Source organism: Pelmatolapia mariae, linkage group LG12, assembly GCF_036321145.2.
Source record: "Pelmatolapia mariae isolate MD_Pm_ZW linkage group LG12, Pm_UMD_F_2, whole genome shotgun sequence".
Taxonomy (NCBI): domain Eukaryota; kingdom Metazoa; phylum Chordata; class Actinopteri; order Cichliformes; family Cichlidae; genus Pelmatolapia; species Pelmatolapia mariae.
The window spans coordinates 16,303,766-16,327,261 of NC_086237.1; the positions used below are offsets into that span (position 1 = coordinate 16,303,766).

The 23,496-nt window shown below is 41.6% G+C and overlaps 2 protein-coding genes across 3 annotated transcripts in view; one reads left to right on the forward strand and one right to left on the reverse strand.

Annotated features, from left to right (window-relative positions):
• Positions 1-6,303, forward strand: part of dtx1 (deltex 1, E3 ubiquitin ligase) — a 49,799-nt gene extending 43,496 nt beyond the window's left edge. For both annotated transcript variants that reach the window (XM_063489286.1, XM_063489285.1), the window contains one exon: positions 7-6,303. In XM_063489286.1, the coding sequence (XP_063345356.1) occupies positions 7-231 (225 nt within the window). In that variant the 3' untranslated portion in view covers positions 232-6,303. The remainder of the gene's footprint in view (positions 1-6) is intronic.
• A 1,997-nt stretch (positions 6,304-8,300) lies between these two features.
• On the reverse strand, positions 8,301-23,323 carry LOC134638815 (rasGAP-activating-like protein 1). Its single transcript, XM_063489719.1, has 21 exons — positions 23,139-23,323; positions 22,794-22,850; positions 21,219-21,332; positions 20,801-20,862; positions 19,537-19,666; positions 18,902-18,983; positions 18,609-18,752; positions 18,352-18,443; positions 17,613-17,730; positions 17,255-17,408; positions 15,897-15,961; positions 14,409-14,521; positions 13,606-13,798; positions 13,348-13,485; positions 11,853-11,997; positions 11,051-11,223; positions 10,053-10,190; positions 9,617-9,752; positions 9,149-9,269; positions 8,900-8,979; positions 8,301-8,728 (listed from the first exon to the last, which is right to left on the reverse strand). Exons 1-21 carry the CDS (start codon positions 23,201-23,203, stop codon positions 8,580-8,582), a joined length of 2,469 nt encoding a protein of 822 aa, XP_063345789.1. The 5' UTR covers positions 23,204-23,323; the 3' UTR covers positions 8,301-8,579.
• Positions 23,324-23,496: the final 173 nt, after the last annotated feature.

Consider the following 23,496-nt stretch of genomic DNA (forward strand, 5'->3'; position numbering starts at 1 on the left):
CATCAGGTCTTGAAGCTGCTGATCATGGCCTGGGACCGACGCCTCATCTTCACCATTGGCACATCCAGCACCACAGGCGAATCGGACACCGTGGTGTGGAACGAGATTCATCACAAGACGGAATTTGGCTCTAACCTGACCGGTCACGGCTACCCCGACCCCAACTACTTGGACAACGTCTTGGCAGAGCTGTCGGCCCAGGGGATTGGCGAGGACAATCTAAAGGACTGATGGCCAGCAGAACTGGTACACTGAAACAAAACCCCCCATGCCCCGCCATCTCCCAGAGAGCGGGAACACTGCACGATGGGCAACATGCGGCCGACAACGCTTTACTCCCCACAAACAAAAATATCCTGCAGAAAGGGTGGCTTGGTTCTGATCAAAGTTTTTGGTTTGTGTAACCCAGGCAATCTCCCTCCCCCCTGCTGTCTCTAGATCCATGCCTTGAGCAAGTTTTGTCTGTTGGCAAAGTCTCTCAAAGTGTAAATGATGCAAAGAGATTCTTGTCTGAATGTTGGGACCTTGAGGTGAAAGGTATTTAGCCCTTTTTTCGAGTCACACTGATGCTGTTTTTTGGCATTCAAAGAAAAATGACAAGGGGCTAATAACTGTACACAGGCATATCTGTAAAACGCTGAACTCCAGAATGCATGGCCCCGACTAACGCTGCATAATGAATGTCGAGCAAACACACGCGACAGGGTGAGCTGTCAGCGGATCAGCTGTTGCTTGGTATTATGAAGATTTAAGAAAATCGCAAAGAAATCCAAATTAACTATTTCCCTCCCCCCCAGTTTACTTTTATAGTGAATTCATTACAAAAGTTGGTTGTGCATTTTTGAAAAAGCAGGTCATGCCTCCGGGGTGATGTCATTTATGGTTAATCTGATATTTTCCACTTCTGATAGGTCAGTGTATTTTATTTTCTACGTACGGAAGTATGTTCTGTAGTGCATGAAGTAGATTCCAGAGAGCTTAAGATTTAGAAGATTATTGGTGTTTGGTAACAATTGTGTGTTGTATGGTTAACCTTGTGGACAGTCTGTGAGAGGAGACATAAAATAAGATGAAACAAGCTCTGCTCCAAGGTTTAACTCATTTGTTTAGTTGACACGCTGATGACGATGACCTCTGTGAATATAAAGGCTGCATTATTATTATTCCTGTTGGAGCGAACCCAGGCGCTGGCACAATCCATCATGCTGACCGTACACAAGGGATGAGCGTGCAATCGCGTGCTCGGAGGCATTAATAAGCTGGCTTTAAGTCCTTGAGGAGAGAAGCTGAACACACAGATGGACGTTCCTCTGTCTTTCAAACACCAACAGCTTTCCCTTAGAGATCCATTTTCGGGGGAGCTTCTCCACTCGCCTGCAGTCTCTTGTGAGCTTGTTTGCCGTTTGTTGGCGTTGTACTTGGCTCAAGTGCCCGCACAGTGAGCAGCCGAGTCTCGGAAACGAGCAGCATCTCGTCGCCTTCGTGAGCTCACTTTGGAGTCGTTGGGGCGCTTCCCGATGTATCTGTTCACCCCCGCTTTCCGCCTCCTCCTCAGCTGTGGAGCACTCGTTCTACAAACCATGCAAATGTTGGTCGAGTGTGTTGTTGGCTGGGGACTATTTTTTCCTACGCCCCACCCCACCCCCCTTTAGACTTCGTGCCCGCGAGCTAAAGACTTTTCGAAGGTCCTCGGTGGAGATCTTGTGATGTTTATTTACTCTGCGATAAATTATAACCCAGAGCTGCATAATTCTCCATAAATATGTCTGATCAATTTTAACGAGCGGGAGCGTTGGTGTCAGGTTTATTAAGGGGTCACCCAGCAGCGGGCTTGATTTTGGGGTTAATCATAGTCTTCCATAGCACTTTGAGGCAACATTTTTGTTGATTAAGTCATTTGGTTTTTAGAAAAATGTCTTAAATTGCAACTTAATCTTTTTTTAAGTTGATGTTTATAAACTGGCTTGCGATGCTTTAACTATATATATATGAATATATAAAATATATTTGCAGATGTCATATACCTTTAAATTTAAACTCAATTTGAGTCAATGGTGTAAGTTTAATTTATTTTTATACTCTTCTATATAGAAAATATACAGATTGTCCCACATATCTGTACACAGGCACATGAACATGAATACATAAAATCTGGCAAAAAAATTTGTCAGGATGTCAGGGACTGAAACATGTATGACTTGTTATGGACGTCTTATATTGCAAGTAGTCTTAGCGTATTCTGCTGTCATGACCTTAATGTAGACCTTGTGTAGTTGATCCCCGTGGGACACAAATAAATACAGTAAATGTGTCTTTATTATTGGTGGGGCAGCTTTAGCGGCATGAAGATGGCCCATGTTGGCCTTTTTTTTACACTTGTCCAGAACGTGGGAACGGATGTTGTTAGCCATTTTTTGTTCAAGCTGAAGGTGAAAACAGCCTGGGTTCAAGATCAAATCACAAAATATTCTTAAGAGGTTTCTCTTAGTTAGGTGTGAGTCACAAACACAAGAATACACAGAGTTCTGTCCTTCGTCACTTTAAATTCTTCCCCTCCCTCCTGCAGTGCCATGTCAGTGCTAGTTCAGAACTAGTTTTGCATTATATACTGTTGCGCGGCAGAAAAAGAGGAAATCACAGCCGACAGGATCTGCGGGCTACATCTGCAAATCATCCATGAATTTCTTGCTGTGGAGCCTCCCGTTGCCACTGACAGCTATTTTGTTGTGGCGAGGCAGTGCCTGCTTTTTGGCTCCAGTACCAGTCCCATTTTATTATGAGAGAAACATGAAAAAGCTTTCTGCATCAAGCGCTAGCACCACATCAGTGGAAAAGTGCTACTTCTAACCCTCGCATCAAAGCACAGCAGTGTGGAAATATACATTTAAATGTCAGTGATGCCTCAGTCGCAGCCACTGTGTTGGTAAAGAGAATTTGCACATGCATATGCATACCCAGTGTTTTTGTCAGGACTCCATTTACATCTGCAATTAAAATAATCACAGCTGTTTGGTTTGCAACTGCAGTCTAAGCCAGATACATGGATTCATTATAAAAATGCTTTTCATACAAATGTCTTGATCTCATATAGATATTAGGAAAGATATTTAATGTTTACATTAAATATAATTTAATATGCACTGCTCAAAAAAATTAAAGTAAGACTGAAAACACGTCAGATATCAACGGCAAAAAAGTTATGCTGGATGTCTACACTGATATGGGCTGCATAATGTGTTAGGAATGAAAGGATGCCACATCATTTGATGGCAGTCAGGGTGTCGTTGCCTGGCCTGTAGAAGTCAGCGCGTCCCTCAGATCATCACTGACACAACACCAAACTGATGATGCTGAACAGTGTTACAGGCACCATGGACCTGCCAGTTCTGGCATTCTATGGCAAATGCCATTTGGGCTCCAAAGTGCTGGGCAGTGAGCATAGGCTCCTGTAGATGCCTCCTGTCATGCCTCTCTGCTGGAGGTCATTTTGCAGCTCTAGAAGTGCACAACTGTTCTTCCTTGCACAAAGGAGCAGATACGGGTCCTGCTCATGGGTTAAGGACCTTCAAGGCCATCTCCGACTCTCCTAGAGTAACTTCTGGACTCCTGAGCCAGTGATGGGAGACACAGCAAACCTTCTGGCAGTAGCACATATTGATGCACAACCCCAGAGGAGCTGGACTACCTGTGCAACCTCTGCAGGTTAATGTAACCACTAATGGAAAAGTAGTGAAAAAAACTGTCAGAAAAGATGATGAGGGAAAATGTTTATCTGTAAAACTGTTGCTGTTTTGTCTCATTATTGCCCCTCTAGTGCAGCTGTTATTAATTTCATTGACACCTAAGAGGTGAAACGTGGTTAATAATACCGACCGCTGCTGCATAACTGATCAGATCAATATCCCAGAAGTTTATCTGACTTGATTCTGTACTCTGAAAAGTGTTCCTTTAACTTTTTTTGAGCAGTATATTTAATATAATTCAGTCTCAATGAAACTTCTACTCAAATTTTTATCTTGAAAAATCTTAATAAATATTGCCACACATTACTAAAAATTGCATATGCATCCATGGACTACCCAAAGTTTCATCTACATATAGCATACACCATCAGCCCATTTCAGCTGGCCACATCCCTGCTGCAGTGTGGCAACGCTAAAGACACAAACTGGTGTGAGCTGTTTATCCCAAACTTATAAATATATTTTAATATCTTTTGTTATTCTGTTAAATTCCACTTTCACTAGATGAGTAGTGGAGCCTGTGTTGTCTGTGAGCTAGCTTCTCCATTTTTCAAAAAGGACACTTTTGTGGCTCTTGCTTCTCAGGCATGAATTTTCTTGAATGCAGCTGTTGTTAACCTTCAAAGAGAGCTCTTCTTCACCCAGGGGTAACAAACAAAAGATTTAAAATCTATCCAAGAAGCCAAAATCACAGGCATAGGTCACAACAATCACTGTAATCACTTTTTAAAAAAAGGTTAAGGCATTAAAATACCACTGGGTTGTGTGCACACAGCAGGATGCCAACAGAAACTGCTGGATTACTTTAAAACAAGGTTTCATTATGCATGTGACTCAGCCTGCTGAAAACTGCTCCCGTGTAAAACAAGCTGTCATTGTGTAGCTTTTAGCTACAGTAAGCTCTTAAAACCCAAAGAATGGCAGATGCTACAACTCGCTTGTGATCACTGTGGAGCGTTTAGCAGCTAAAGCGCTCGGACTCTTCATTCATCAGGAGGACAGGATCATGACTCTAAATGAATCGTGAGCGAATCACCGTCCTTAAGACCAAATAAGTCAGTTGTTGCAGATTTAAGTATTAATATCTGTTTAAATATTTTAAACCTGTATATTTGTTTTCAGGGTCTTTTAGCCACAGCTCTGTGTTTGTGGTATGGTATATAGTAAACAAACTACTAAGAGTATTTCTGAGTGATTTTTGACCCAGGCGCTGGAAACATTCACATTTTTGGCCTACGTCAACTTTTCTCCTTCGCACATTTGTGACACCCTTTATACAATGGGACAGCAAAAGAGAATGGTACCGATCTATCAGGGAACTTTTCCATGTGAAGTGAAATTTCGTTCACTAGAGAAATCCAAATGTTCGCTTCTTCAGCTTTTTCCTTTTCCACGTGTCGGTCTTGTGTGAACGACGCCCGGCCCTTTAGACTTTTCAGGTGTGTACAGATCTATGTGGGAATGATGTATAAATCAAGGTTTTGGTATTTGTCCGGTTAAACAAGAAAGAGGTGGTTTTTATGCAATTTACTATTTTTAAAACCTAATACATGATTTACGTGTAGCAAGAAGAAGGCTGATTGTTTTTGGTTCAAAATGACAATGGATGTTTTCTTTATGGGGCGCCTGCCTCTGCGTTTCTAAACAGAGAGGTTGCAATCCAAGGATGTTCACATGCTATGTATAAAAAAAACATATATTTTTGATGTCTTTTTTTTTCAATGATTGTCTCTAAAAAGAACTATTATGTAACATTTGCTGTATTGCTCTTCATCCCATGCTATTCCATTAGAGGTTAGAGGTGGGATCGGGGATGAAGTTACTTTGTCCTAACATATGAAGTATATATGAAGTTGTACTCTCGTAGTGTCTACTGCAAACTGTACTTCTCTATCTAAATGATACCTTACCATTTTTCTGTGGCTATGCTGTACGTTTGTATCCGTCCGTGTGAATGTGTGTGAAAGTGGGAGTCTCGTAGACAAAGCTTAAGTTCATGTACTTTAAAGATACAGTAACGTTTCTTAGAGGTGCATGTTAACCAAACAGTGAGCAAGCGTATTGACAGTGCAGAGTTTTTCTTGTTTTTTGCATATGAAAACATGTTAGCTTCTCTAGAAACCCCACCCTGGTTTTCTGGTGGTTTAGCACTGTGGTTCTGAAACTTATTCCTATTAGTTAGGGATTTTCCCTTTTTATCTTTTATTTTTTCCCCCCTCTGTATTGGCTTTGATTTACACAAATGAGGAAACGATAGCGTTTTGCTGCTTTCCCCACTCTTTCCACGACATGTAAAACATCTGAAGTTTTTCAATTTAAGTGCCCATTTTAAATTACCTTTCCAAGTCACTGTTTTTGTTGTTTAATCTTAGGCGGCGTCTGTATATTGTTATTTAAAATGGTTCACGGGACAAACTGAGATAAACTAAAAGCAAGATATACAGAGACATTGATTTAACTATAAAGGGCTTCTTAATCTATTGGTCTTTATTGAATTGTGATGACCTTGTTGCATGTTTGTGTGTTTTGTTGTGGAAAAATAAATGTGCCCTTGACAGGGGTAGCGTGTTTGAGCTTTTGTTACACCGGCTCTCCTTGTCCCCCCCACCCCACCCCAGTCGGTGGTGATGTGTCCTCTTCCTATTTAACACCACCGTTTCCTTCTCTCTGGGTAACTCTGTGCTTTGGAGCTCGTTATATGGATATAAATGAGCCTGGCTGCTGTTCTGGAGTGCAGCAGGAAGAGTTCTCACTGGTAGTAAATTTGCTTTATGGTAATTTTCTGCCTCTGGCTTCTGTGGTAAAGAGCTGTGGTGGGCGCATATTAAAGCAGGCCTTGAGATGTCAGGACTGAGGCGATGAGACACACCCCCTTTCAGGTTGTCGTTCTTCCTTCCGTCACTGACCCAGCAGCTCGGGGGCCAGACCCCTGCTAGTATTTGTAAATAAGCCCTACTGGCCTGCCTCCGCTCATCGCTCACCTCTCACGCCTAATGAGGGGGCGAGCAGGGAGACTGCTGCATCATTGCAGGTAGGTCTGCTTTCATTAGCATTTAAATAAGGCCGGGAGGTGCATTGCTGGCACGCATATTTTTTTTATGTGGTATAATTTAACATTACATTCAGATTCTTGTTGGATTGTGAATTCTGTGGTTCTGGTGGGTTGATTAAATTTGAACAAAGGAGTAGAGCGGTAACCATGACACTGGGAGCCTGCTCTGGCATCTATCAGATGCGATGGGGTTTCCTGTAATACCAAAAATGAATCAATGTCTGCTTGAAGTCAGATCCTCCTGCACTTTAATGCTAACCAGGAGACGGACAGACATAAGCCAGCAAAGCAGATTTTTTTGTACCATTCCTTCATTTTATGGAAACCAAGTGTTGATCAATGTAAAGAAAACAAAAAAGAAAAAAGAAAATGGTAAAAGTGTCAGTCTTGTTTTTCCTGGGCACAAATTTGACACCTTCTCCTTTGATTTCTCCAGCGGAGTTTATTGAATAATACAATTGTGTTCACAGTAACAACCCACTTGGAACAAACCATTATGATGAACTTGCTAAATAAGGTACAAACGGGTTTTTTTTTTCCTTTCTTTTCTTTTTCATAACAAGAGTCCCCATTCAAGAGAACACAATGTTCCACTCATGCCTACTCTCGTTATGACTCGAGCGGCAAATTAATAAAAGAAAAATGTGGAAAGCTGCAAACACCAACACACTCGTAATAACCATCTCAATACAGGATGCTGAATGTCTGCCATGTGTTTTACAGTGTTAAGCTTGAGGGTAAGAAGAACGGCTGCTGAGGTCATCTCAGTGATCTCAGATCAGATTTTATTCAACTGAATATTGTTTAATAGATGGACACTGAACACTACTTTCTCTATGGAAAATGATCAAAATTCCCCACAAGTGTATTTTTTCTTTAAAACTTCTAAAAGCAAATTTGGCATCTCAAACACATGAAACCAATGCAGTGGCACAAAAATCTCTGAAAATGTAAACTTAGCAAACGGGAGTGTCTCATGATTGTTAATTCCCCTCTTTTTCAAATAAAATTACCAGGTAAACATTACCCATCTTAGGAATGGCATTATAAAAATGTGAATTACATCAGAACCCAACATTTAAGTTGACTGGCCGTAGCACCAAACCAAAGCGGATGTTTTGTGTAAAGGGACTGAAGCAACAATTAAAATCTGAATTTTGCTCACTTTACAGGCAGCGTCATACTGTGGAATAACTTATAATGTTATTGTCACTGCTACATTGCGGCCATGGTGATAGTTTGCCTCAATAAAAATACAAAGCATTGATAATAATAACAGCAATATCAAAACACCTTACATTCAGGTACTGTAGGTTACACTAAAACAAGCTTTTTGCATAAAAATGTGTGACTCGGGTCCTGTACAGTATCTCAAAATATAAAAGCTTCTTTTCACATTTCACAACAAGTGGATGTGGGCCATGCAACAGATTGCTTATTATCTACATAAAAAATATCAAGTCAGATCATGCTTCAAAGTCCCTGCCCCCCTCCCCCCCACCTCCTTTTTGTCAAGTATCATAATCTTCCTGCGGCGCTCTTGTCGGTGGCACTCGGAGAATCAAAAAGATTAAAGTGGCAGAATTCCCTCTTCCTCTTTACAGCCAGGAGGAAATGTACTAAAAGGCTGGAAGAGGTGGCACCACGCAGCCACTTTTTTCTCCATGACAATCAAGAGAGTGGGTTAGCTGATTTTCACTTGTTTTGGTACAGGATGCTGCCCTTCCACACCCCACCCCTAACCCGCCTTGATGCATTAAAGGCTCCCAGTCCACATGTTAACTCTAGGGATTCATAATAACACTGGTGGCGTCCTCCTTTTCTCTGCGCTGGAAGGTAGCGTGAGCCTGCTCCAGGTCCTCTATCACCACCAACAGCCGAGCAGCGATACCCTGACATGGCTTCATTTGCTGAACAGTGCTTTCAGCACCATCTGTGACAGAGAAATGTGTAGATAAAAGGATGTTGTTTCTCTAAAATTACTTCCTGGAAATGTCATACCCACATAGAATATAAGGGGATAATAATAACGATAATAATGATAATAAAACCATTAAAGCACTTGTACATGTAACATGATAGAAAAGTTAAAGTTTAGTGTCACCTGGGTGAACATCCACATTCGTCTTCTTTTCTTTATTGCACGCTGTCTCATCATCATCCGGCATCTCCAGATATTTGTTCCTGCAGTATCAGTCAGAATCGTATCACATGATCACACAGTGAAAGTTAAACACTTGACTCATACTAATGTCAAGAAGCAGCACAGCAGTGCTTTACTGTATAGCAACATAGACCTCTAGTGTTCAGAAAAAGAAATGCATACAGGCCGAGGACATGCTCGGGCACCAACCTGAGTTTGTCTTTGCCCTGCAGAAGCTGCTTGTATATCGTCTGAGTCTCCACGTCGGGATCCAGCGGGTCACTCCAGTCACCAAGTGTCACAGCTGAGTGGGTTCTACTGCAGCCTGCAACTGAGACACAGCTTTTTTTTATTCATCTCTGGCACTCTACACAGTCTGAACTTCACCCCACTAAATGTAAAATATCATTTTAATGGATGTTTCTACTAGTTTGTATATAATAGTCAATGGAACCGCCTTAGTAACAATCAAACCTGTAGTGTTGGTGCTGAAAAGAATGTAAAATGTTTAATCCCACATGCAAGGCGGTGAGTAAATAAAATTGATTTGGAGAGCGCATCAAAAACAGCCAGTCAAACCTTAGTAAAGTGGCAAAGGGGAGGTTGCAAGTTTCCTACAAATATTCTGGTGTCTTGGACATAAATCAGTACATCTGGAAGTAATAACAGCAGGATTACCAGCTCGGTCGGCCTGCAGGCAGCAGGTCCACTTGCCACTGCGATGAACCCCCGGGTGAAAAGAGGGCAGCATGCGCTCGTTGTAGATGCTGACTTTCCTGATCGCAGACAGCCACTGGTTCAGCTCATTTACATTCTGTTTGGGAAAATTGAAATACGGTGAACCATGAAGTTTAATGTCCAACTGAAAAAAGAAAAATCTGCATTTTGAAGGCAATCAGCTGAAAAACCTACAGGGATAAAGCACATCATTGCGACAGAAGTAAAACAATATAGATATTTAGTGACTTTTTTCTAGGAGATTAATAAAAACTTGTTAAAAATTCAAATCTGTGACTATAGAAAACTGTCAAGGGTTTTGTGTAAAAAAAAAAAAGTGACCAACTTAAAAAAAACTCATGCACTGTCTTGGCAACTGGGTGGTGTACAAATGCACCTTGCACTGGATGTACATGGTGTGCAGCTGTCCGTCGTTGTCCTGGGTGATGACCTGCATTACATTCTGCTGCTGAAAAGCATTTTCATCCACCCTCTCCACGGCGCACACACACTGAATAGGAATTGAAGAGCGCACCTGCAAACCACAGCCCCAATTAGAACAGGTATGCACATGATGGCAATGATGTATCATGCCTTGCCTCAGGCATACTACACAAAGGACTCAGTGAAATAAAGGTGACATCTGATCACTGAGCAAATTAATGAAGAGGTTTCTCATCCTGAAATATTTTACACTCATTAAGCTACGAGGAACGGTTCGGTGCAAGGAGGAAGTGAGGATGAGATCATCATGGCAGCAAAGGCTACTTTAAAGTGTAAATCAGCCACTTCCAATGGGAGCTCATCTCACTGAGACTGGAGTGCTCCAACATGGAGAAAAGGGGCCAGGACATTGTCTCCAGTGTGATTTGCGATGTTCGTATGAATATCCATAGCTTTCAATTAACCCTCGGCTTTATTCCAGTCACACAAAGCAGAGACTGGCTCAAAGAGAGGCATTTAGTGACGAGGATGTTCTGCTCCCATCAACCGTCTCCCTCTCTCTGACAGTCTCTGGTTAGAAAATGAGAGGAAATCATTATCACGGGTTTAGGCACCACATTGTAATATCAGCAATGATGTTCTCACGAGAAGATCAACACAAATACATGAAAGCAAAGAAGCAGATGACTAAAATGTTTTCTCTTTGTGCAACACGTGGTGATGAATGCCCTTCATGGGGCACAAATGGGCATATTGTACGTGTATTTTTATCATTACTTTGATTGTTTTTAATTATTTGATCCATCAGTCGTAGGAAAACATGATTAAAAAGCAACACTTGACACAGTGGCTGGTTGCCAAAATGAGCAGTAACGTAAATACTCATATGTATTTCACACATGATATGCAGTATGTTGGTAGATTATAAAATTTTGCTGGTACCGTACCCACCTGCCAGTCGGGAGTCTTGGCATAAGACAGCGTCTCACTGGTCAACCAGAAGTAGCGTTTCTTAAATGCAAAGCGGGATAACAGTTGGGGTCCTTCTGCTTTGTGTTTGTGGAGAAACCCCTCTTTGACTGTGACTGAAGCCGTGAACACAGCTCTCTGAGGCACTTCAGACGCTGCGCAGAGAAAGCAGAAGACGGACATAAAGGGAAAACTGTTTATAATCTGTAGCTAATTGCATATTCACCCGGATAGACACAAGGTGGTGCTGTGTCAATAAACTATATACATTCATTGCTTTAAACTGCACTCTGTTACAGATGGCTCCTCAGTCTTGTTCCATCACCCCATGAGGGATAGAGCTTCAAAGAGGAATAACAAGCATCTGCTTCTGTCCAACAAATTCACCTCAAGGGCATTAAATGTCAAACTGGCCTTTAGGAGAAAAAAGTGGGTGTGATGTGAAGACGGAGGTTGAAACACGATATGTCAGAGGGGGAAGATGTTTCACAACAACAGCCTCACTGACACATGACATTAAGGCAACAGCCAGGACATGTTGGGTAACCCGTGTGGCAGCTTCTCACTTCAGCTCCCTGCCAGCTCATTAACCATGTCATCTCTTTTCCAGACTTCCAGCTAGTTATGAATATTTCACTGCGGGGCTACAGTATTGTTTCACCTATATCAGCTGGGAACTACTACACTGGCAGGTGGCCTGTGGCTGATTAGCTCAACAGCATGACCTCTGGACTTGGCTTTTGATTACACGTTGTAGTGATGTGTTTGGTGGTTACAGTCTTACCAGTGTCATGATCTATGTCAATTAACTTGTCCAGGAAGTCCTTGACAGAAGCCACACTGCGAAGGATGATGGGATGAAGAGGCGCCATCCACTGTTCTTTTCCGTGGCCCAGCTGAAGTCCCAAGTTCCCAACACTTTGTAGTGCCTGGCAACCACAGAGACACGATATCAACTACAAACTCACATCTTCACCATATCAAATCTCCAGAAAATGACAGAAGTGAGGGAGTGACTGTATATCTAAAAGTCGAAGATCAAAAGGGTCCCTGGGGCCAAGCATGCTGCGAGGCCCTTTGTCCAGCCCACACCTGGCCTAGGGCGAGGAGGAAGTCCCCCTCTACATCCTCTCTGATGCTTGGCTTTGAACCACAGACTGGTTGCAGCACACAGAGGTAAAAATAGCCCGTTCCCCGTCTCTGTAGAGGGCCCATGGCAACAATTCTTCAGCACCATGGACAGCAACCACAGAAGCCACACGTGGGAGTAGAATGAGGTTTTACTGTTCTTCTAACATCTGCATCTAAGATCCCTGCTTTTAATGATATCAAGAAACATCAACTCAAATTCCAGTTATAACCTGCTGACATGCTCATCTGATATATTTATGGTTAAAATGGAGCATAATGTGAGAGGGATGTTTTATGGCCATACTCTGTATAGTTGGTGAAAAAAACTTATTTGAGATTTGCTGTCTGAGTAGAGTAGTTATGAATTTTAAACGAGTTCCTAACAACAGGTGATCTAGTGGCATTACTGCAGATTATCAGCACCTTTCAAATAATTTACATTTTTATTAGTGTCATAAAAATGAATACAGAGTTAGTTCTGGGAGAACAGACTTAAACAATCCCAGCAGATCAGCTGATCTAAATTCCAGCTCACATCAGCTCAGCTGTTTCCCTTTCCATACATCCTACTGGCAAATCTCCTACTCTTTTCAAAATTCTTCAGTCTACCAACTCCTTCATTTGAAGCTAAAGATGCTACTTCCATGTCATCCTGTCCTCACTGATCCCTGCTCTGTTCCCTAAGGGCATCTTGCTGCTGCCCTCACTGTCCTTAGACTTTCCATGTGAACGTATGAAAGGATGGTGAGGTCTCAGACCACAGCAGAGACACATAAATATAAATGACTGGAGATGGAATATCAATCTTATTTTGCTGATTATGGCAGAACTTAAAATAAGGCACACGCAGACCTACAGTGTTACATAATTACCAAACAAAGTGAGAAAAGCAAGGAGTGCCTCAGTGCTCTCTCTCTGTTGACGTTACACAAACACTGTGTGTTTGTGTTACATCGTATTCCTGCTCCATGTTTTATTTGTTTTACATCCACAACATTAAAATCCATCTCCTCACACAGATGGCCTGTTGCATCACCTCAAGGCTTCCAACACTTTACTGTTTATTTTTTGTTTTGTTTTGGGGAGTCTGAACATGGATAAATGATTCACAGCAGAGTCTATGTGCATGTCTGTGTTCTGAATCATACCTTGGCTAGTAGTAACAGTGTTCTGCTTGTACGCGTGTCAGCATGCTGGTCTCTCAGCTGAAACAGCTTAGGTGTGAGGATTGCAGGAGCAAAAAAACGCAGGAAGAAGAATCCACTGATGGCCAGGTACTTCACATCCTGTAAAAATGAAGACGAGTCACTGAACGGTGACAGGCTGCCTCGGGATAAGCTGCGGGTGAAAGTAACCACAAATACACTGACATGCTTTCCTCTCTGTGTGTTTTGCTTCACACTAACCTCATTCTCAGGCTCCGTAAATTGCTCCTCCACTCTCTTGTGCAGCTGTTTGAAGGCCACTCTCATTACAGGAGGACACTGATCGACTGAGCTCACGATTGATTCGATGATGCTGGTCAAATAGCTCTGCAGCATCTCCACGCTGCTGTCCCGCACCTCTGCCTCTGACACTGCACCCTTGAATGAAATCCTTCTTCAGAGACAAAGAAAGATGCTGTAAACAAATGAATCCCTGAGATCTGCAGAGTAAACGCAATGCAAACAGGAGCTATCCAAGAGAGGCTTTTATCTGCTCTGTAACACAGTTTATAAAAGGACTGATAACATTTCTGTTCTTCATTATCTCGTTACATATGAGACCATGTTACTACAGAGGAATCCAAACAATGACTGCCGTATTGACAATATCTAAACACATAAACTGAGATCATTTAAGGGGATGAGATAAGATAGTAGGTTAGAGCTACTGCACACATGGAGAACGTTAGATCCTGGATCTCCCTCCATGTCAGAGATAGCTATCTCAGGGGGCTCATGGCAGTTGCCAAGCAACAGCCATTCCCATTTTACTTTTTTTTTTCATTTCCTCACATTCATGTCTTTCTCTCAGGGGTGAAGTGTAAAGGAAGTGGGCAGTCTCCTGTGGCAGCTTTTCCATTTTAACACATAATTTGCGAACAGCACGCCTGAGCATACAACCCACAAATGCCCTCTTGTCAATTGGAGCAGTCCTACTCTATTACCAGGTCCGAGTATGACTATAGAATTGTGATCCAACAAGATATGTTTTAGGTCTGATTTACCTTGTGCGGTTCAGGTCGATCTTACACGGGTCAAGTTCAATGTATTTTTTCTCATCAAAGATGCGGTTGATGATGGGCTTCAACACCTCATGCAGATACAGCATGCCAACAGCCTGATAGCAAAACAATATCATATGTTGAAGACATCTGTTAAGGTCACTGTTATTCGTTTTGCTTTTCTTGATCTGTTCCCATGGGTCTTTTGTGTGTCCCTCCCTGTCTGCTTCCTCAGTATATCTGCTTGTTTTCCATGTCCCTCTTTCCGTTTATGGTTGTTTTGTTTTGAAGGTTATTTTCTCATGTGGTGGTGTTCCCTGGTATGTGTTTAGCTTGTGGTTGCGGTCAAACAGACAACAAATTCCCTCTTATGTCTGTTGATGACACTTTCCCTTGATAGGAAACATCCAGAGGGTCAAGGAAAGACGCTAAGAAGAATTCACAAAAAGGAAAACAGGATTGTTGTCCACAGGGAATCTAACTTGCACAAGACGAGTTAAAAATGTGACAAGGTGACAATTTTATATTAAGGGTGTATATATCCTTGTGAAAAATATCACTTGATTACAAGAACAGCTTTCCAGCACACAGTGAAGTGTTTGTATCAAGAAATGCCACTCATCTCGTCCTGTTGAAGAATTAACCCTTTAATAGGGCTTTTTAGCACCTCTCATGTTAGATGAATTAATAAGACTAAATGCTAAGACCAAAAATGGGGACATACGCAATGCAAGCCTTCACTTCAATTAGTTAAATGCATATAAAAAACCTTATTTATAGAGCAATTTTCTAAAATTAGGCTTCAAAGCACTTCATACAATGAGTATCAGTGAAGTGATCGCATGTATGAAAAATTTAAACCGAGCAGCACATGATGTGTCAGTATGTTGACCATTTGCTTTGAATTGAGCGGCAGCATTATGTATTTTCATTTCACAAGGGATGGTAAATGTGCATCCTTTTCTAAAGGTGGTAATAAGGGAAGCACTGAAGCAGCTTTCCTTAACATTTAAAGAATTTAACTACCTCCTATTATGGCTCTAGACACTTCTGGGTCACTTCACTCAGTTGGGAAACTTCCTAAGCAAAATTGGCTCAGTCAGCTTGTCAAGCTAACCACCTCCTGTCCTGCATCTCTCCTTGCCTCTGTCTGTTTCTTGTCCTCTTTTGGATCACCTGTGTTTTTTTACTCCTTTTTGTAGCAATCTTGAAAATTGACACACTTTCTGTTGCACTTAATTTGGATTGATCCTGCCCTACCTAGTAGCCTGCTATGTCGACATACTCACTGATACATTAAAGTTACCTTTGCATTTGTCATGCTACACATGCTACACATGCCTTTTTGTTCTTACACTTGACAGCTTGCCTTGTTTTATCTAAATCTGCATAATTCAGAGAGTAAATATCAGGCACATCATGCTTTCCCTCAGAGCAGGGACCGAAAAACTGCAGGAACTATAATAATAATTTTTTTTAAACTTAGCTCACCTTCATGAACTGTTCCATGGCTTTGGAGGCAAGTGAGTTTGATCGAAATAAGGTGTTAGGATCAGCTATAAGAGCAGAAGGAAAAAAAAAGGTATTAGCAAAATATCTTACATATGAGCGAAATTAGTGGGCATAAAAAGATTTTCCTTAATCTGAATCAAGTGAAACAAAGCAACAGTTTTCAATTAAAGAATTAAAAAAGGGTAAGAAGCTCAACATCCACCACAACAATTTATTGCTCTTTTCCTGTCATCTATCTATTGTTGTGCCTAAAAACACCTTTTATATGATGTATGACAGTGGGAATGGGGGGAAAGGATCATACAATTGCATCCAGTAGCTCCCAATCAATTTAATAAAGCGTCACATAGACCCTCATCAGGCGTTTAATTATACTCGATGAAAAAGAAAAATTTAAGATTGAAACACTGCTTCCTTAGAGTGGAAGGTTTTCATATAGCCTGTGGAGCATTTGTTTCCTCTGCCCTCATTTCACCTTTTTCTCTGGGCTCATTTATACATTTCTTAAGTATCTATGCTTTCTATTTAGTCTGGCGCAAGTCTATCAATCAAGAACAAATAGTCCAGAGTCACAAGTGAGGGCAGACCGACCTTGCCTCAATGTCATGTTAGTCATGCGGTGACACTAAAATATCCATAGTAACGGGACTGGGTTGCCACGTAAATTATTTGGATGTAAGGAGAAGGGCGGGTTTTTCACTGCTGCCCAGCAGGTGTACTGTACGTTTTTGTGCCGTGTGCCTAACTTTAATGTCTGGGTGCTCACACAATGCATTCCTGATCAAGCAGTTACCATTTGGATCATGTGGAGTTGCTATGGAAACTTAGGCACTATGCTTATTAGCAAAAACTACACCAACAGAAACCATAGACCAGAGCTCAGTGTGAATTATCATGGGGATATGGTGCGGAGGCAAAAACATGACTAATCCAGACCAGAGAACAGCCAAGGGAAGACTGTTGGGTGAGTAAATAATTGGCACTGGGGTAGTAAATATAGTGTTGGGAGGCTTTTACTGCCCACACACATACCATAGCTGCAGTGTTCAGAGACCTTAATGTCAATTCAGCAGCAGCAGCCCTCAGAGGGTCTCTGGAGAGTGGAGCAATAACAGCAAACTGGCATGTCCCAAAGTCTGACTAATATAAATACTGACTAACAGAGATAAACTTAGATTCTACACTGTATATTGAAAGTGCAGCCACAGTTATAACATGTAATTAAGAGCACAAATACACATAAATTCTGAGTAAATTTAGACACTTGCAAGATGGAGGACATGAAATCAAAACGTTTAAAAACGGTTTAAAGTTTGCACTTTTTCACTTCGTCTTACTGGTGTGGTTGACCTCCCGGGTATTAAGGTAGTCCAGGAAGGGTACCACCAGTCCTTGTCCCAGGTAGATTTTCACCAAAGTCATTGCCACGTCCTGTCTGCTCTCAACTGTGGTGACCTCCTCCAGCATAGTCAGAGCGCTGCTATCCTCCACCTGTTGAGAAGAAGAGAACTCGGGTCACGGGTCAAGAATTTTGGCGCAACTGGGAAGCCGGACAGATGAAGCAGATGAGGTCTAACTGCAGATGAAGGGACACTGGAGTGGAAGAAGTAAAGCATACAGCAGTCCTTTGACATGGCGAGTGACTGAGTGGTCAACAAATGAATATCAGCATTGAAGAGGAGCTGTCATGCTGACCTCTGTAGGGGAGATTACCGACTCAACCAGAAGGTCGATGAGAGGCTGATAGTACATGGATGGCAAGATCTGATCCTCCACCAGACGCACCTTGAGACGGAGTGCTCCCAGCTTGCCACTAAAAACAAAGGAAAGCATCACAGCACATATTTTCAGCTGACACAATAATGTCTGGGTCTGGTTAGACATTTGCATAAACTCTTTTTTCCTTCTTTTTTTTTGTTAAAGGAGTCAGCGGTTGATTGGAAAATGCAGTTTAGATAAGAAATAAAGCTTAGAGTACACTCGTAAAAACAACTGCTAAATCATCCTGCCCCTGGCAAGGACATTTTCTAAACACAAGGCTCACCGTGTTTGGGGGAAAATGACGCACCGCTTGGTCACAGTCCTCTCTAAATCAACAGTGGACTGGAGTGCAAAAACTCCTTACAAGAGTGAGTCATTTCCTAATGAACCTGAGAAATTCCCTTTACTTTACAGTTCACTCAGCCCTCCGCTCGCTCTAAAATTATCTCGGGGTGCAGATGCCGTCCACGCGCTGGCTATACATCCGTGATTGTGCATTTAAGTGCTCGAAAGAGAGCCAGGAGGAAAATAAAAGCTTCTCTTGGGAACATTTAAGAAAAGATGTGATGATTGCTACGACAATTTCAGTCTTGATGGTTTCCGAAAGGAAATGCCTCTCTCTAAAGATGCATAGTTACCACATTGTACAAACAAGCACACCCATAATCCTCACCCAGCATCAACCTCATTGTTTCCCAGGGGCAGTAAACGAAACCAGCCCTCTAACTGAGGTGTCTTGTGCAAACAAGCAAAAGGGATTTCCACCTGTGGAAAAGAAACAGAAAGCAAGCACACAATATCAACAAGAAGAAGTAAAAGCCTTTATTTTACAGCAAGGAAAACTGTACTCAATTATAAAACCTTTTTTAAGCTACTCATGACCTGAATTTTAATACATATGAAAAATGATTAGAGTTATGGGATCCTCACCTTTCCCAGAAAGTCATTCTTGCCCACCATGTCCCAGTCCCAGACCTGTACAGTAACAGTCCCCTCCTCCTCACGCAGCTCTTCTGGATCCAGCTCCAGCTCTAACGTCTCACCCCAGTGAGGAAAACGGGTCTTCTTGATTATCTAAAAATCCAGCATTAAGAAATTGAAAGAAATCAAAAGATCAACCTAATCTTTAACATTTAACCTTTAAATGACAAACAGGAAGGCAACCATCAATCAGACTTCAGTGCAACCCACATAATCCACTCATGCATGCAGACAGAGCTCACCGAGGTCTCTGCACTATGGTTGTTGAAAATAACTCTTGTGAAGGGATCAGAGGTTCCAGAAATGTCTCTTGGAGCCAAGTCTCTGCAGGTATCACCACACCAAAGGACAAGAGAAATCATTAATCCACCAAAATGCTCCGCTAACTCTTATTTTCTGTTCTGCAAGTTAAATTAGTGTGCTTTAGCGAGGAAAGAAAGCTGAATCTCTACTTCTTACTCGACCTTATTCTTTCAAACTCAATTCACATTCATCAGAGCACATTTGAATAACACAGTGTCAAGTCCTGATTGACAAGCTCATTAGTGCCCCGCCTGAGAAGGAAAGATTGTAGCCTGGGACACACAGATGGGGCAGTGAGCGGTGTGACAGTGGCGGTGTGACTCAGAAGGGAGTGTGGAGGCCTGCGGGGTGATGGTGATAAGAGTTCAGCTCAAAAGACACTGATATACTGCCAGAGCTCAACTACAAGGAGCTCAGCTACACAAACGTGACCACGTTTGAAGTGATAATACGGTGGCTCTATCACACTCTCACATGGCAGCTTCTGAAATGTTCGAGCCACTGTTGTCTGTGGCCATTTTTAAGTGAAATCGCCTTCCTGACATTTTCTCGGCAGCGCAGGATTTCATTTTACCTGGCTTCAATGACTTGACACCGCAGACTGATCTTCTCCGTATCTTTAAGCAGCTCCAGACCCAGATGGATCTCTCCTTGGACTTCTTCATCAGGGTCAACCTTTGTGAGATTTAGCCAGCAGTCTAGCCCTGGCCGTAAAGCACAAAAAGAGATTAATCTCTAAACCGTTAAACACTGAGAGGAGCTGAGAGATTAGAACTTTGAAAGTCATATTGAAAAGAAATCATATTCATTTTCCAATTAGCTGTAAAATATCCATTGATGAACTGGCAAATAATTCCTGGACTAATGTACTTTGAATATTATGAGTATTTTTCAGGATCGAACTAACAGTTTGAAGACCTTATTTTTAACTTTAGGAAGATATAGTTGCTTATTTTTGTTCTTTCTGACAACTAACTGGTCATTATTCTGTGTTTGATTAAGTACACAAATAAAACTAATTAGTGCAAAAACATCTACGGTTTGTACAACTGCAAAGCAGGAACAGTAAAAAATAAACAAATAAACAAAAATACCACACAGTCGATGATTGCCTGGACAACATGCACACTGTGTGATGCTGTTAAGATTCTACTTTTGTCTTTCAGAAAATGAAAGAAAAGGTACAATATCAAGGCCGGGCTGTGAGAAAAATCCTGTGAGGGAGTAAAATGACTCAGTACCACAATGCAGCAATGAATCACAGGACTGAGGCCGATGCCAGGTGGCCTTCGGAGGAGAATCATCAATATGCAGCAAACATACCCCGTTAAACTCTTCAAGTAATCTAATAACGCTACGACACAAAGACACACGATTTGTCAGCCCCATATGTCTGGCCAAAAGTGCGTTCATTCCAAAACTGAGCTACTTTTAATCCGGGAATGTTTCTTAAAACTGTGCACCACTTTTCAGTGAATACTCAGGTAATTTTCATTAGAAGCAATTCTCAGTTTCAGAAATTTGTGTTTCCATTTTCTGATTTTCCACTAAATCCCAGTTTTAAATTATTAGCAAACACAGCATTCTCTGCTTTATCTAGTTTTTACATATTGTCCCAAATTTCTGGAAGCCCTGTAAATATTGTGACTGATGTGCATAAATTAATTTAAAGGTTTGAGAGAAGCTAAGAAACATTCCCACCCTAAAAAGAAAAAAAAGCATGTCTCCTCAATCACTTGGACTTTTGAATCCATCACAGGATTCTTTGTGTGTTTAACCTCTGAGCTCTGGTCATGGAGTCATCCAGTTATAGACTAGTGCTGAATGTTTAGCCATGCCTTTAGCTTGAGCTCCAATGGCTTCTTTGGTCAGCGTAATCTTTCCAATAACATCATCGTGCCTGTAGAAAGGGATACAAAAGAGAGAGAGAGACTGTGAGACAGAAGCTACTGAGAATCAGATCAAAGTTTTTGAGTTTTTGAGTGAAATGATTAGCGCTGGCCATCATGTGAAGAGGAGAAAAAAAAACAACCTTTAATCACTCAATCTGGGCGACCATCTGCCTGATGATGTTTGTTTATTCAAAGCTTAGAGTTTTTTCCCAAAACATTAAAAAGCTTTGCATGAGTTTCCACACAAATATATCAACTCATGGCAAGTAAAGCAAACACAGAGGACTACAAATACACGGCCAGGGTCCAGCAGTTAAGAGTAAATATGGAATAGTTTTGAAAGTGCTTTGGTTGCGGGCATTACCCAATTGTATCCTCATCCATAACGTGAAAAGAGAGCGAATGAAACCCCATTGGGAGATGCAACGTGTATTCTTCACCCCAGAAAGGATTAAGGTTCTTCCACACTGTGGCCGTCCTGAAAAGAGAAGTTTACCATGCTTACTATCAGCAGCCCTGGAGCAGACACATATCACATTAATGTGCGCAAAAACAGAAACGTGCAAGATTCTTTCTTTGTTTCCATTTATATAGATGTTAATTTTGTGATATCCACTAAATATAAATATTAAAATGGGAGAATCGCCCTCTCCTCAAACTATTCTCAACTTAGTGATGTACAGTTATTGTTAAAGTGTCAGGTGTGATAAAAAAAAGGTTAGAAAATCCAGCTGTTTCAAAATGATAGCAAGCTATAAGATTCTTGGATTTTAAAAAGGTCATCTAAGGATTCTGTTGAAGCCAAAACAAACACTTAAAATGGTCAGATCTGTGCAGCAGCCACAGTTTGACTCTGACCTGAGGCCCTTTGCTGCTCGTCTTCCTGCTTTCCTGTCCACTCTGCAATCCAATAAAGGCAAAAAAAAAGCCTTAAAAATCCTGCTTGTTTTTTTTAATGGTCAGATTCATAATTTTGTGTGTTTATTCTTATCACTAGTTATGTTTTTGAATCCTGATTTTTGTAATTTTGCAATTAGGCAAGATTTTGCAGGATGTGCTTTGAAATGAATGTCCTTTGATCTACTTGTTTTTAAAGGCATTTCTGGGGAAAAGTTTGATTTATTTTTAAATAAAAACAAGCAAATTGTTAGCTTTTGAGAAATACTTTTGAATCAAAACCATTCATACATCATCCTGCCAAAATGGCCTAACCCTTCATTATTACCACCAACTTTTCTCTAGTGTACCAAACTCTAGCAGCTGCATCATTTATGAACATTACACTCAGAGGACTCAGTTGGCCAGTAACACTACAAGTGCAACATAATTAGTGTGAGCATCTTCAGTGAATCATTGTGCTGTTTTTCCCTCACCACCCCAGATGGAACAATACCCACTAAATTCACCCCGTGTTCTTGTGAAAGTCCACAGCAAAGCAGTTTCTCTAAAGAAATTTGCTTTGCAAAGCAAACAATCCTGCAGTTTACTACAGCTGCTTTCTAAAACTACCATCTTCTGTCTGAACAGCTTGGAGGTTGAAATCATGTGCATGTCTTCACCCAATCTGAAACCACCTCTGAAATGGTGTATTCTGCTCTGAGCTCCCAGCATTCACCTGGCTTACACCGGGTGTTCACTGCAATAATTGATGCACCCTCTCCATGGTTACCTGTGGGTGTTTTAAAGGCCAGACCAGTATCAGGTTCTCTGTGATGGAAGGACCACGCTGTGGGTACCACAGCACTGATCACACGCACTCCACCCTGGTTTACATGTGCACAGTAGCGGGAGCACAGCCAGAAACTAATATAAATATATGAAGTGTGATGACTCAGATTGCAGCATATAGATAAGAACATCATCCAGCTGCAGGTCTGGATAAAACACAGTTAATTTACGTTTATCGTGCACATCTTAATAAAAATCAGAGAGAACTCACCTGGCCACAACTTCATTGTCAACTTTTACAATGCAGTATGGATCACTGGTTCCGGAGCTTAACGTGACAAAGAAAAAAAAATGACAGAATGAGACAAAGCAGGGCCAGTTTACCTGGGGGTAAGCTTAATTTAATCTTCCCTCATCTTTAATTATACTCAGGTCAATTTGACTATCTCTACTCTAATTCAATTAGCTAATTTACAGGAAAGAGCGCACCAGAAATGGCTATATGACATTTTTTTTCTGATTTGACAAATAGCTAAGAAACAATACAGAGGCTGTGTATGTTTTAGTAGATAAGACCTGAGCACAGAAAAGCGCATGCCATTCAGAAATTACTTACACGTCTTTGGCCGGGAGGTTTCTGCCCTCGACAATTCGAAAATACAGAGATGTGTTTTTGGCCATTTTAATCGTATGAACCACTAATCCAGTTTCTCCTGTGCTCCCATACGCGCTGTTATAAACAGTGCTCTTCCCCTCCGCAAGTGAGTTTTCTTCGTTTCATGACACCTACAGCTCGTGACGGCGCACTGCCCACCAAGCAGCGCGCGACACAGGCGCGCCTCGCGTCCAGCCAGCTGAGGTTAAACGTCACGGGTCACGGCGTGTGCACCCCAGCTGGGGATTTAAGCTCTTATTTTACAATAGGTGTTCAATGTGAATAAACGTAATCGAAAGAATTGCATTTAAAAAATAAT